Source organism: Acanthochromis polyacanthus, chromosome 13 (assembly GCF_021347895.1).
Source record: "Acanthochromis polyacanthus isolate Apoly-LR-REF ecotype Palm Island chromosome 13, KAUST_Apoly_ChrSc, whole genome shotgun sequence".
Lineage (NCBI taxonomy): Eukaryota > Metazoa > Chordata > Actinopteri > Pomacentridae > Acanthochromis > Acanthochromis polyacanthus.
The window spans coordinates 10657100-10671553 of NC_067125.1; the positions used below are offsets into that span (position 1 = coordinate 10657100).

Below are 14454 nucleotides of genomic sequence, written 5' to 3' on the forward strand. Positions count from 1 at the left end.
AGGTTACATTGAGTCTTATGGCTGTAGCGGAGTAAAGGCTGGAAAAAGTCCCAAGCCCTTCTGCAGCGTTGAAGGCAAGCCATATTGATTAAACGGTCCCGGTAAGTGTTTATAGGATCAGATTCTTGTTTGGATTTCGCAGGGATGTGACGATGGCTTAAGAAAATGGCTTTGGATGGTAGGTTTTCTAATGAATCCTCTCTCAGCTGATACTTGTCACAGTTCAAGTTAAAGAAAGACAGCTGTGTTGAGCAGCATACAGTCTCTGTGGACAATGATGATCCATTCTTGATTCTGTCGCTCCCATTTATTTCTTCATATCTCCCGTCTTTCAGTTGCTTTGCTTCCTGCCATCCAGCACCAGTATGCACAGCAACAGAAGAAAGGCGGGACTCTCTCAGCAGCAGCAATGCCCTTCTGGGACAAGACCGAGTCAGGAGCTGAGGGCCCCTAAACATCCTGTAAAAAGAAATAACCGTTGTGAGACAGTCTTAAATGCATCGATCAGCAGGATTGATCAGCTAGTTAGACCAACATGAATAACGTTCAAGTAAATCAAATGTCATCACAGTAGACGGTGTAGGTCAAAACCCAGCTGATCTGATAAATCTTGTAAGTCTGCAGCTTTATTTTGTCTTGAAAACACCACATTCTAAACTGGATGGTCGCTAAACTGCGTGAGTTGACAGTTTAAATGGTTTGTTCCACCCAAAATACTACTTTCTATCCAAGCACTTATTTATTCCACCCAAACTGTATTGTCTAACAAAACAGTTCTGGCTTCATAGGTTTATTCCATCAAAAATACGACTTTCTGTCAAAGTGAGTAAAGGTTTAATTCACCCAAAACGTACCTGTACTAATGTACAAAATGCAACGGGTTAATATAATATAATGATAAAGTGTTATTTCACCTAAAATAGTACTTTCTCTCTAAGTACTTAGAATTATATTGTGGTGTATTTCACACAAAACTGTACACCAGTGTCAGTGGGCTATAAAAGCTACCTCCTCTGTAAAGTAAACAAGTGGTCGCCATGTTATCTGATCAAAAGAAAAGGAGTTAATGAAAAAGAGGATCCTGCAAATACAAACCTGAAAAAGCTGCAGAGACTACTGGACCTGAGCTCTGAGGTTCACTCAAACTTCATGAACGTCACTAAAATACTTCGACTTTACGTTTAACTGTTGCTTAAAACTACTCAGAATCCAGAAAAATGCTTCATACATTACCTCTAACACGTTCAACACGAAAAGTTCGGCTGTTGGTCCCTAACCTGGATAAAGTTCGTATATCCATCACCGTCGCTGCCAAACTTTGGCCATTACTCACTGCTGCTAGTTACAGCTAGCCGTTTTTTGTTAACAAGGCTGACAATATAAAACTAAATGGCTTTATGTCAAAGTATCAAGCCCGGGGCTGCTCCAATAAAGTTGGTTTTGTAGCCATGAGGCTCTCTGGCTTTAAAGAGAGCTGTCCAAAAGCAGGCACGCTAACTAACCGGCTAACAAGTTAAGCTAGCAAAGAATAGCACAACAGAAAGCTAACAAGCTAATGTCATTCGTATCCCGAAGTGAAAATTCATATTTGGCCAAAGATAAGGGCCAGACAGGTCCAAAACTAAGCTAGAAAAGACGCCAATGGTCCAATTACAAATGTGAAACGTAATTTGAAAGCAGAAAACACTCACCTTGAAAGTTGAATCGGCATCAGCTGGCCTCTCGCCCGGTTAGCCGGCTTCCTCCAGCTAACATGTCACAGGACGGCTTCAAGCGCGTCAGTGTTGCCCTCACTGCGCTGTCATGACGCCAAACTTATTTCACAACTCCTAGATTTAGCCTGTTTCCTCTGTGATATTGAGGGTGAGGGTAAGACAGAGCATCCACATTATTTTGTGATGAAATCATTGTGAAAACACGTCAATGTTTACACGACAGAGGTGAAAAACCAGTCTGTCCTGTTTGAACTCTGCATTAGCTCAGTCTATTTCCTTCAAGTAGAGTAAAAGAAGTGCTTCTTCGGGATTTAGATTCAAGGGAACACAACATAAATGACTGGTTTAAAATTTCTAAATAATGTATGACTTAATTTTTAGCAAGCAGCTGGTTTTAACAGTGATAATAAGCTCTGTTAGTTGATGAGACCTTCCTACAACACCTGACTAACTGGGAAACTCCTGTGACATATGACAGAAAAACTCCTCACTCCACCTGTTTTACCAGCCCCACCCTGAAACAAAGTTGCTCTTTTACCAGCATGCGATTCATGTGAATTGGCATTTCAGCCTTGCCATCCTTGGGTGTCCTTGCTTTACTTTTCTCATCTATCTCCATTCACCAAGGCTCCACATGGCCTCAGCCTGGTCTGAAGAGAGCTTCGCCTGCCCAGTTTGTCTGGACACCCTGAAGGACCCTGCCACTCTGCCCTGTGGACACTCATACTGCTTGGCTTGTATAAAAAGTCACTGGGACAAAGGAGACAGCAGGGGTGAGTACAGCTGCCCCCAGTGCAGGCAGGTATTCAGCCCGAGGCCCTCGCTGTCGAAGAGCACCCTGCTAGTGGAGGCCATGGAGAAGCTTAGGACCAACAGCCTCAAACACAGCTCCTCCTCAGCCCCACCATCGATGCCTGTCTATTTGGAGGTGCTACCAGATACAAGGCCCAGACAGGGCAGCATGTATCCACAGCTTCCCTCTGTGGAACCCAGACCCTGTCCTCAACACAAGCAGCCTCTGGACTTGTTCTGCCATGAAGACAAGGAGTGTGTGTGTGAGGTGTGTTGCCAGCAAGGACACAAGGGACATCATGTCCTCAAACCACAAGAAGAAAGAAAAGACAGACAGGTATGTAATTGGACAGAATCATTTTAACCAAGGTGATATTTTTAGTGTGCTTCTGTAGTTGTGTTTCTAGTCTCACACGAACCTGATGTTTAAAATAAGGAGTGGATGAATCAATAACTGTGTTGCCAAAAGTGTTTTGTTTCCAAAATCTATCTGAACTTGAAGTACTTGTAAAACAGGAGTCTTTACAGTCATGTGTTTGGAAGTGTTTTTCCCCTTCTTTAAAATGTTTTTCTACCAAAATCATTTCAAGTACAGTCTAGGGCGATCACTGACCTACACTGCTGTATGTTTCTGTGTGTAGAGAGAGCTTGTCGAGATGCAAGCAGAGGTGGAGAGGAGAATCCAGGGGACTGAGAGGAAGCTAAAGGAGGTTCCACATTCTGCTCGTCAGCACAAGGTGAGTAGAATATAGGAATCCTTGGTGGAGAAACCTTTTTAATATGTCACCCTTTATGACATTTTGCTTGTTGTTTGGGTTAAGACATACATATTCTTTGTGCCATCTTTTCACAACATCCTCATCCTTCTCTCCCTGTCTACACTACCAGGCCTTGGTCCAGGCTCTGCAGAATGAGAGCACAGATTTATTCTCAGAGTTGGTCAAGAATGTGAATCTAACAGGCATGCAGGTTGGTGAGCTGCTTAGCGCCCATGAGACCTCTTTAGGCAGCCAGGTCGAGGGGCAGATCCACAGAATGGAACAGGAGGTGGCACAACTCCGCTGGAAGAATGAAGAACTGAGCAGACTGGCTGATATGCAAGATGACATCTGTTTCTTAAAGGTAAGGAGTGTGTTTCAGTGTGATACTGGAGCAAGGCTGAATTCAAAACAAGAACTGTTGTTTCAAGGTAATCTTTAAGTTCCCAAAGGGGCAATTTGTGTTGCAGGCAGCATTGCTAATATAAAATAAAATAGAATTTAAAAATTGTAAAATCATCATCAATCACTGACAAAAGAACTATCCATCCATTATACACCGCTTCATCCTCATTTGCTTCATGGGGGTGTTGGAGCCATTATCATTTAACCTCAGCATGTTTTTGGACTGTGGGAGGAAGTTGGAGGTCCCTGTGAAAACCCACACATGCAAGAAGAACACGCAAACTCCACACAGAAAGACCCCAGGTCCAGACTGGGACGCGAACTGGGATCTTCTAGCTGCAAGAGGGCAGTTCTAACAACCGAGCTACTGTGCAGCCCAAAAGAAATATAATGATTAAATAAAAATGAAATAATATAAAATCACATATTGCTGTTTAAAAGGGCAGTGATAGCAGGGACAAATCTGTTGGTTTGTACCTATACACGGTATCTACAATCATTAGGAATCCACCTCACCATGTGACTCCAGCCAGGACTGACTGGGCCTATTTTCAGGTTCTGTCTCTATAAAGTGCTGAAAGATTTTTCCGGTCACATTTTTAATTGTGAAACTTTCTGACATTTGCTCTTAAGAATTTCCTCATCATGGAGCCTCTGGGTCAGACAGGAACCACAGGAGAGTCAGTGCTGAGTCAGGAGGAGGCTCTGGTTGCCTCTGTCCGCTCAGCCATGAAAGAGCTGCAAGATTCAGTTCAGGATCTCTGCAAAGCCAGTCTGGCCAAGATCATCACATTAGGTCAGCATTCTTCTCTTCTCTTCTCTTCTCTTCTCTTCTCTTCTCTTCTCTTCTCTTCTCTTCTCTTCTCTTCTCTTCTCTTCTCTTCTCTTCTCTTCTCTTCTCTTCTCTTCTCTTCTCTTCTCTTCTCTTCTCTTCTCTAGATTGTCAAAACTTTCCTTTTTCTTTGTAGTGAACATTGACTCACTGACTTCAGCACCCGATGGTGCGGCAGCAACAGCATCAGACACAACAACAGCTGATCATTCAGGTCGGACCGCTGTCCAAAATACAGGTGTGGTAGCCTCACCCAGATCACCCAGTGCAACAGGAGCACAGAATACGTTGGAGCTGAGAAACAAATTTGTTTCAATTGTTGAAAGAAAAGAACACTTTCAGACGTGTTTCTCACAACTTATTCTCTCTTCTGTAGTGTATGAGTCGACAATAAATGCTCCACCTTTGCCACCTCTAAGACCTGAAGGTAAGTTAGAAATTAATATACAGTATAGATGTGGCCTGTACATATTTAAATGTACCCATTAGAAAGTCCCTCATTATTAGGATGCAAGGAAGCAATGAAAATGAAGACAGTTTCACTGATGTTAGATGTCATGTAGTTGTGATTTCCACTGGTTTACATTTTCCCTTTGTTGCCTCTCTCCCCATCTCTCTGGGCATGAAGCTTCAGCCCCCCCAGCACCCTTCCCTCCTCCTCGACCTCAAGGTAAATATAAAATTAGAAAATGTCTCAAAAAGAAAGGCCAGTTGGGATTTGACTGGCACCTGTTTGACTGTAAAGACACACCACCAGCTAGATTTATTTATCCTTTTTACTAATGCACTGCTGTATCAATGTGTTTATTTTCTCTTAGCATCTTCTGTAATGACTACGGGACTTGTGAATCCAGAACCAAAAACTAGAGAAGAAATGATAAAATGTGAGTCAATCGTATTCCACAATGTTGATGCCAGTGCCAGAGCCTTTGGCCTGGTTCAGAGTCTTTACTAAAATACGTCCTCTTCCTTCAGTTCGATTTGAACCCACCATGGACCCCAACACGGTGTATCGACACGTGCAGCTGTCGGATGGCGGTCATAAGGCCACAATGAAGGCTGAGAACCTGAACCCACCTGACCATCCTGAACGCTTCCAGTTCTGGAGGCAGGTTCTCTGCAGAGAGCCGCTGGCAGGGAGTCCTTACTACTGGGAGGTGGAGTGGACTGGCCAGAAGGTGAGGCCTTAGACCTGAGTTTGGTTTTAGTAAGGGTTTAGCTGCAAGTGTGTGTTTCATACACTACATCCATTGAAGTCATTCTGCAAAAATGGCCACAATATTATGTAAAACTAGAAAAGCACTCACCTGGCGGCCATCTCTCAATTGTCCTTCGACCTTCAAAAAATTCCTGGATCCAGACGGTGATCCAGATCACCTCCAAAATCTAATCGATTCTTACTCTTGCTCTTCCGGACATCCTGTAAAAATTTGGTGAAAATCCATCCATGACTTTTTGAGTTATGCTGTTAACACACACACACACACACACACACACACACACACACACACACACACACACACACACACACACACACACACACACACACACACACACACACACACACACACACACACACACACACACACAGACGGACAGACAAACAAACTCCGGTGATTACATAACCTCCTGGCGGAGGTAATAACACATGGTTTGTGGATTAAGTGTCAGTTGAGTGTAGAGTCCTGTTTGCCAAACATAATACTTAGTGGTGGTTATGAAAGAGATCTGCAGCCACAGAGGGAATTTCTTAAATTTGAGAGTGAAGCAGAAGGATCATAATAACAAGTAGGCTGGTCAGACATATCTGGAAACAATATAATATTTCCAGTCCTTCTGCTAAGCTTTAGTTTATTCAGTTCAGTGTCATTAGCTTCTGAAACAGTGGTTATTTGTGTTCCTGAGCTCTGCAGTATCAGAACGGATCATAAAATCATACATGAAGAGACATAAAAGTATACCGCCAAACTACAAAAGGTATTCATACTGTAGAAAGTGTAAACCAGAAACCATAGGCAAACTTTCTTCGATTTGATGATGCTCTGAAAATGACAGATTATTTTTAGAAAATTTGTTTTTTGAGAACTATTCATTGGAATTACCTGATAAACGTGTAACATGATTATGGTCTTGATCTGGATATTGCAGCCAGTCAGACAAAGGAATGAGGTGTACTTAATAGTACTGCTTTCTTTTATATACAGGCTTTAGTGAAGTATTGTGCTTTTCAGTAATGCTGGTGAGGTGTGGACATGCTAAAATTAACCTGCCTGCCTCACTCTGAACTAACTGAAGTCTCACCTATCAGCAGCCGTAAGCGATTAGTATTTCAAATGAAATAGTACCGATGATGTTTTTTTTCTTTGCTGAAGGAATACCAAAATATTCTGTATTAAAAAAAATGTGTTTTTGGTTTTTATAGATTTTTACCAAAATAAGTGTAGATCTTTAAGCATATTTATTGGATATAGAGAGAAAATGTTAAGGCAGAAAAGCGTTGGAATGGCTTCCGGTAAAAGTCAATTGATCCATTTCAGCTGATTTTAATCAGGATTTTGTCTCATTAAACAATGTACAGAGTTGAATTTACTAATTTAAATCACTCAGTGTGTAGTTTATACCTTAAAGAGCTCATACTCTATGATTTTCCTGTCTTTTGGTGTAATAAATCACTGCTTTTCTGAGCATATAAACCTCCTCAAGGTTTTAAGTCCATGACAAAGGGAGTTATTTTCTCTCACAGAAAACCATACTCCTTACCAACTTGAAATACTTTGTTTGTAGTCCAGACTTTCATTCCATGAGTTATTTATGTCTCGATGTAACATTTTTGCATAAAGCCTGCCTACTGCTAGTTAAGCCACACCCTCAAACAAAAAATAAGCAGCAGCTTCACAATTCAAATTTACTTCCTTACTAGAGCAACTCAAAAATCTGGGTTTAAATCCAACCTAATCTTGCTTTTGTTGGACCATTTGACCCATCAGACCAATATGGGCTTTATGGGAAGGGGTTTAAAGAGACAGGAACTGAAACACGTAAACATATTCTTGCACTCCTAAAATAAAATTTTACACCTTTAAAGGTGCATAACATGGTCTCTTTAAGACAGTGTTTTTTATTTAAAAATATAAGACAGGAGAAAAATGGAATACAGTTGCTGACTATGCCTCCAGTTCCCTTTAACTAAACCCTTCAACCTCAGCATTTGAGGGCCAAATGTTTTGATCTCCACTATAAATCTACGGATGGCAGTAACAGTCAATCCAATACTTTGGCCCATAATGAAATATGATCATGGGTAATTATTCGATCAGGCACTTTGAAATTTGGCTTAGACATTCAGGATAATAGTACTTTAGTTATCCTCTAGTTTATCCTCAGGTACCATCATGAGATGTTTTGAGGGAAACAGCTGTTGGTTTGGTTGCTATTAAATTTGGTTCACACATGGGATGATTTCTCATCAGATCTCATTTGTGTAATTTTCATGTTCTGGAGATTGCAATTTGTAGATATCCTTCTCTACTATTTGCAGTCTCTAAGATTTGCTTCCTTCTCTAACCTGCTTTCTCTGTCCCACCACACAGGTCACCATTGCTGTTGCCTACAAACACATAGAACGAAAGGGTTCTGATGACAATAGTCGTTTGGGCCACAATGCTCTGTCCTGGAGCCTGTACTGGTCCGGGACCGGTTTTTCCTTCTGGCATGATAACAAGGAAAAGCTGCTGGGCTCACCTAAGTCCAGACGGATCGGCGTCTATCTTGACCAGCATGCAGGAATTCTGGCCTTTTACAGCATCGCCAACAACCAGGCCACCCTCATCCACCGGCACAAGGAAGAGTTCAGCGGCCCACTGTACCCAGGATTCAGGTTCTGGGCAGGAGTAGGGAATACTGTGACTATTTGCCAATTAGACTGAGTTGGAAATAAATGAAAGGCTGCTGCAATTTTGATAAGAAAGTAAATATCTTCTTGCTTTGGAGAGAGGAAACAAAAGTGTCCAATGTTCTTCATTCATGTGATGAAAATGTTTTAAATATGTCTTCGTGTGCAAATAAAAGAGTAATAAACCCACGTCATCAATAAGATCTACTGTTTCTTAACATTGCTGATGGTATTTATTTTACATGCAGATTCTCTTAGATGACTTCTTTCATCTTATATGACTAAAAGCCTAACTGGTACAGTGGTGATCTTATCTTTGACTCCTACGTTTCACTGACCTGGATCCCTAAAGCTCTGCCTCCATTCTGTAGTTATCTCTAATATCTTTAGTACACCCACATGGATTTGGAAAAACCATCAGTGAGTTTTTGTCTACTCATTTCTTTCTCTTGACACAAGCAACATGTCATTGATAACCTTGTGATGAAAAGTCATGATTCATCCAATCAAAAATAGATTCAAATGCTTTCTAACTAGTTGTTTTGTGAGTATTTTGTCTCTTGTTCCAAGCACTCAGGAACAATTGCCTTGCTTTGTGCTACTTAGTAACCTAACACTATTCAAAGGAAGACAAGGAAACTCTCGTTTTACACGTGGTTGCAACACCTTGTGTCCTGTCCTGATTGAAAAAAGTTGAACAAGCCCGGCAGGTGCAATAAACGCTGACAGCAAGGTGTCCTTCAAGGCTTGAATGAGAGGCCGAAAATATTAGTATAAACATCTTACTGTCAATTTTAAAATGGTTAACATGAGCAAAGCACTTGTAAACACAGAAGAAAGAGGCAATCTTTGGGTACTGATGGGAACGTGGACAGATCGCCTCAGGAGATAGACCCTGAATCAGTCTACCAGAACTTTTGAAGCCTTCTGAAGCTATTATCAGTTGCCAGCATCACCATGCGAGGTGAGACTTTATATAAGTAGAAAAAAGCCTGTAAGAACTGAAAAGTTGCAGCTATGGAGGCCATGCAAGAAGATGGTAGGAGGTCTCAACATACAAGGATAACCTTTTAATTTTGATTCTCTTCTTGCTATTCTTCTCCCAGCTGTTATATTATTGTGTCTGTTGGAAGCAGCGTTCGCCAAGCCGGATTTTACCTGGGGTGGAAACACAGAAAGTGGAGAAGGTGGAGAACCCAACAAAGGACATGGCGAGAGGAAATAAGTCAGTTGGAGTATTGGTCAGTATGTGTGCATTCTTCTTTTTCCAACCTCTTTATGTGCGTATGTTCAGTTTGTGTTATGGACCAGGCGACGTGTGGCTGCTGTCTGATGCAGCAACAGATACACAGGATGAAGGAGTTTTTTAACATGAGCCTTGGTGAGCTGGAGAAGGAACTGATGAAAACAAATACAGTCCTCAACAACGTCAGAGGTGAGACACATGCATGCAAAACAGAAGAGAGTGAATATCAGTGAAACAAATGCTTATCCACAGATATAATCCAGTCTCCCAGTGCAACTTCCAAACATCTCTTCCCTCCTCCATCTCCTCCTTCAGCTAGCCGCAGCGGTCAGCCTGCCCATCGGATGTTTCCTCTGCAATGACAAGAGCCACCACAACACTTTCACTGGCTTCCTGCTGTATGCTACTGATTAAGTTAGAGAATGATAGCAGCTTTGGGTTTCTTTACCCTAAAGAGAAGGTTTGAATCTATTATATATAATCTTTCTGAAGTGACAGTCATCCCTATGACAAACACTATTCAATGTTTTTACTCCTGTGCTATTCTTATTTTTGAATACAAAACATTTGGAATAGAAAACCAGTTATTGGAAAGCTAACAAGCTGAAGAAACTCTGATCAAACACCTTCACCAGTCCGGATCTAACATCCTGTTGTTACTGGTGGAGAGGAGGTATGGATGGCCCCAGGCTGCCTGCTCTGCCTTTTGAGGTCTGTGCGGGGCTGTATGGGGTCCACTGAATAAACAAATGACACAATAACTAAGAAAATTTACAGGTCCTGATTGGCTTTGATTTAATTGGAAAGCCTGAACAACTTCTTTCTTTTAAAAAAAACAACAAAAAAAACAAAACCTTGTTCAGTTTTAACTCTTGGTAAAAATGTGAATAAATGTATTTTCCAGCATGTAGATCTGTTCCTATAAGTCTACAGTAGAAGTGGTATGGCTCTATAACGCAGCATTATTTTAAACAAATGCATATTAATTTGGGATTGTGTGCAATAGATTATTTCTGACAGAAACTATGTAGCTGTAGTGAGAGCCGAGGTTGTGGTGTTGAGCAGCAGAGAAAAAGCTAAATGAAATGGAAAGTTGTGTAAGGAAGGAAAAGGTCTGAAAATATATATTTAAAAAAAGATCACTGATGTAGAACCTTGTAGTGAATCCTTTGTAGAACTGAATGAGTGAGAATGTAATATGATCTTTGGATTTGATGTGGATGATAAAACTAAATACTCACGAACATGAACTCAGTACCCATCAGCCCTAGCTGTAGTTTGTGTGGGAAACTGTAAAAAAAAAAAAAAAAGAATCTAAAATGTTGCTAAAAATTTTCCTTTTATTTGCCTTTTTTCCTTCATATGTTTGTATATTATTACATGTAAAGTATATTACGTGTCTAGTGGACAATAACATGAATAATCTAAAAATGTTTTTTTAAAAATGAAATTTTAGAATACTACTTTTTAAAAAATAAACATTTAAATAAAAATAATAAATAATACATATAAAATGTAGAGCGAATCTTTTTATTTCGCTGATGAAACTTTTAAATTCAAGCTCTTATGGATGTTAATACACAAAATTTGCTCTAAATTTGGAGGAATCAGTGACAGCCAACAGAAGAAGATGCATTGGTTCTGTAATTCTGTGAAAAAAATCAATTTCTTCTTATTAGATTTAATTTCATTGTTTTATAGATGTAAATATCCTTCAATAAACATTAAAAATACACATGATTTTATGTAAGATTAAGGCCAGAAAAAGTATTTTAATGACGGAAAATTTGCTGTATTTTTGTTTTACTTTATTTTTTAGGTATTGCAGGAATTTTTTTTCTTTGTACAATTCAGTATGTCACCACATCAAACTGAGATACCACACATAATTAAAAACAAAAAAATGCCATGAATGCATGTTAACGTCGTGACATTAACATTTAGCTCCAAACACCACCGTGTCTGTGGTGCAGTATCTGCTGACTGTAGAATCTTGCTTGATCAGTTGCACATTAAACAACATTTCTTCACCAGCATTTATTCATTTGCACTTCCTTTCTTCATAGGTGTTGCAGATCTGACTGAGCAGAGTAGGATTTTGCATGGCGACCTGTCAAATGACATGTCTTTGGGTGTTGCTCTGTGTGGGACCGCCAGCAATCACATTCACAATGTAGTAACTCTGATTCAGGTTTGCTTTCATTGAAAAAGATAAGTTAAAAAAAGGTAATAAACTGTGAAGCAGGTGGTTGGAACAGTGACAGTGCTCAGCTAAAAAAAAAAAAAAAATCATGTGCACTGACCATAAAAACAGTTTCAACAGTGCAGCTTCATGAATCATAATGTTCACCTGCCTTTGAGGAAACTGAACCGCCACAAGTGGAGCGGTTCATCTCAGGTGACAGGTGATAGCTGGTAGCATCAGTAACAAAGCGTTGGAGAGTGTGTGTCTGCTCCTGTGTGAATTTTAGAAACTGAGAGTCCCTAGTGATGAAGAAATACATCCTCAGTTCTAAAAAAGCAACAAAACAAGGAGGAGCAATTTTTAAGGAGGTGGAATAAAACTGAAAGGTGTCAAGGGAGGAGCTTTGACCTGAAATATGTTATATATACAATCACGACTCTTGGTTCATGATCAGTCTGCGCACTTTCTAACCATCAGAAGCATCGCCATCATTTACAAGCTTCAAGATGAGAGGTGAGACCAGATCCAGGTTGTAACTGCTAACATAAAGATGAACGACTTTTCAGCTGTAGATGGCTGATCAGTTATTGGTGTCAAATTCTTTATATTATGATAATACAACAAAAATAACTATTTGAAGAATGAGGTGTGGAATACTGATAACCTTTTTGAAAGTCTTTTGTGAAAGCTTGTCTGGGTCAGAAAATCAGGAAAAGGACAGAAAAGGATTCAGTGTCAGCTCATAGCAAATTCTGCCAAGTTTTTCCGAGTTTCGTTGTGCATGTTTCTGCTCTTTCTTTCTTTCAGCAATCGTACTGCTGTGTCTGCTGCCTGTAGCTCTCAGTGTAACTCCTGGTTATTCCTGGAATCCACCAGACTACACACAAAGCAGGAAAGACAGCTATCTAAGTGAGAGACTTTGAAGAAATGTCTGTTCTCTGAGTATGTGGTCTCCATATACTCTTGTCTGTGAACTCAGATTTGTCATATTTGTGTGTGTGTGTGTGTGTGTGCGCGCAGAGTGTTACGACCAGGCGTCTTGTGGCTGTTGTCTGATGCAGAGACAAATGAACAGGACGGAGACGTACTTTAACAAGAGCGTGGAAGGAATGCACAGGTTGCTTAGTGAATCCAAGAAGAAACTCACTGACATGAGAGGTGAGTCACATACACCAGGACACGCAGAGCCACTTTTTATTCCTCTAACTTGATTACTTCTTGTTTTCTGGATCTCCAGCCAGTCGCAGTGCCTTCTCTGTGGCTCTGAACAATGACAGCGCTTTGACCTGCTTCGGTCCTTTCAATGAAGACAGGCTCATCGTCTACAAACACGTCTTCCTCAACCTGGGAGGCGGCTACATGGTGAGCACAGGCGTGTTCACTGCTCCCCTATCTGGTGTCTACAGCTTCGCCCTCACCATCTACGGTAAAGCTCCCAACAACAACACCTTGGCCGTCTGCGCCAGCCTGCGAGTTAATGGCACAGTGGTGACAGGACCCACTGAAAAAGGCATGTATGACCGAGAGGACAGCGCCACCACCGTCGTGGCCGTTAAGCTGAAGGCTGGGGACGAGGTGGACGTCGTCCTGCCTGCAGGGTGTTTCGTCTGCGACAACAGCAGCCACTTTAATACTTTCACCGGCTTCCTGCTGTATGCTACTGATCACAAACACCACACCGCTGTGGCATAACTGCTCTGTGCTTTGTACTATCTTCTGCCTTTTTTGAAAAGATTTAAGTCTGTTCGATGAAATCTTTCCGTGGCAGCATCAGTGGCTTTAGCTCATGATCCGTTGTACTCCCATAGTTTATTCTTCCCAGTAGTGATTGAGATTCAGTTTTGAGGAATCATTTGTAATGCATCTTCTCTGAATTCAGCTGGTACATTTTGTGAGCTTTCTGTCTTTTGTGTTTAATTTTCTTGACTGTGTCAGTTGCTGACTAACAAAATAAATGATGTGATCACTTCAGCCTACCGACAAAATAAACTAGATTCTTAATCAAACAGTTGGTGTTGGTCTTGTGAATTCTTTTGTTTCAATTTCCTTAAAATAAAGCAAAAGCAAAAACATTACATTGCATTAAATATAAAAAATATGCAAAGCTGGATTAAGTAATAGTCCACCTGTTAATAAAATGGTATAATCCATTAGTTATGCATAATTAGTCACTATTACAACACTATATTCCTCACTGAATATGAAGATGAACTGAGAGAGACACCATTTCACTGAACAAATGAAGTCCATAACAAACTTTAAAAAAGGATTGTTTTATGTCAAAAAGTACAGCACAATAGCAATGCAAATATGAAGTAGCCTTTTTTAGGGTCAATTTGTGTATAAATCTGGAAACTGTGTCTGTAATGAAAACAGTGAAGAACACAGTGGTCATTGGAGAAATAAAAATCTTCGCTGCTTGAGCTAAATGTGGAGAATAAAGAGGGGAGGTAAGAAGTGACGGGCTCCAGACGGGTGCAAGGAGAAGCCTTGATTAATAACTAGAAAGGGAAACTTCCATCCACCCATCCAGGCTTTATCCATACACCATTTTTACCTCCGCCAAGGAGGTTATGTGACACCCGTTTGTGTGTCCGTCTGTCTGTCTGTCTGTCTGTCTGTCCGTCCG

At 40.7% G+C, this 14454-nt stretch overlaps 2 protein-coding genes across 2 annotated transcripts; both read left to right on the top strand.

Moving 5' to 3' along the window:
- The first annotated feature begins 1692 nt into the window (after nucleotides 1–1692).
- ftr86 (finTRIM family, member 86) lies at nucleotides 1693–8491 on the top strand. Its single transcript, XM_022205794.2, has 10 exons — nucleotides 1693–2844; nucleotides 3149–3244; nucleotides 3396–3629; nucleotides 4304–4466; nucleotides 4639–4740; nucleotides 4879–4929; nucleotides 5131–5172; nucleotides 5321–5386; nucleotides 5478–5680; nucleotides 8093–8491. Exons 1-10 carry the CDS (start codon nucleotides 2350–2352, stop codon nucleotides 8426–8428), a joined length of 1788 nt encoding a protein of 595 aa, XP_022061486.1. The 5' UTR covers nucleotides 1693–2349; the 3' UTR covers nucleotides 8429–8491.
- A 4145-nt stretch (nucleotides 8492–12636) lies between these two features.
- LOC110959051 (complement C1q-like protein 4) lies at nucleotides 12637–13833 on the top strand. The gene is made up of 3 exons (XM_051957983.1): nucleotides 12637–12734; nucleotides 12846–12983; nucleotides 13063–13833. The coding sequence occupies exons 2-3, from the start codon at nucleotides 12881–12883 to the stop codon at nucleotides 13515–13517; spliced, it is 558 nt and encodes a 185-aa protein (XP_051813943.1). The 5' UTR covers nucleotides 12637–12734; nucleotides 12846–12880; the 3' UTR covers nucleotides 13518–13833.
- The last annotated feature ends 621 nt before the right edge of the window (nucleotides 13834–14454 follow it).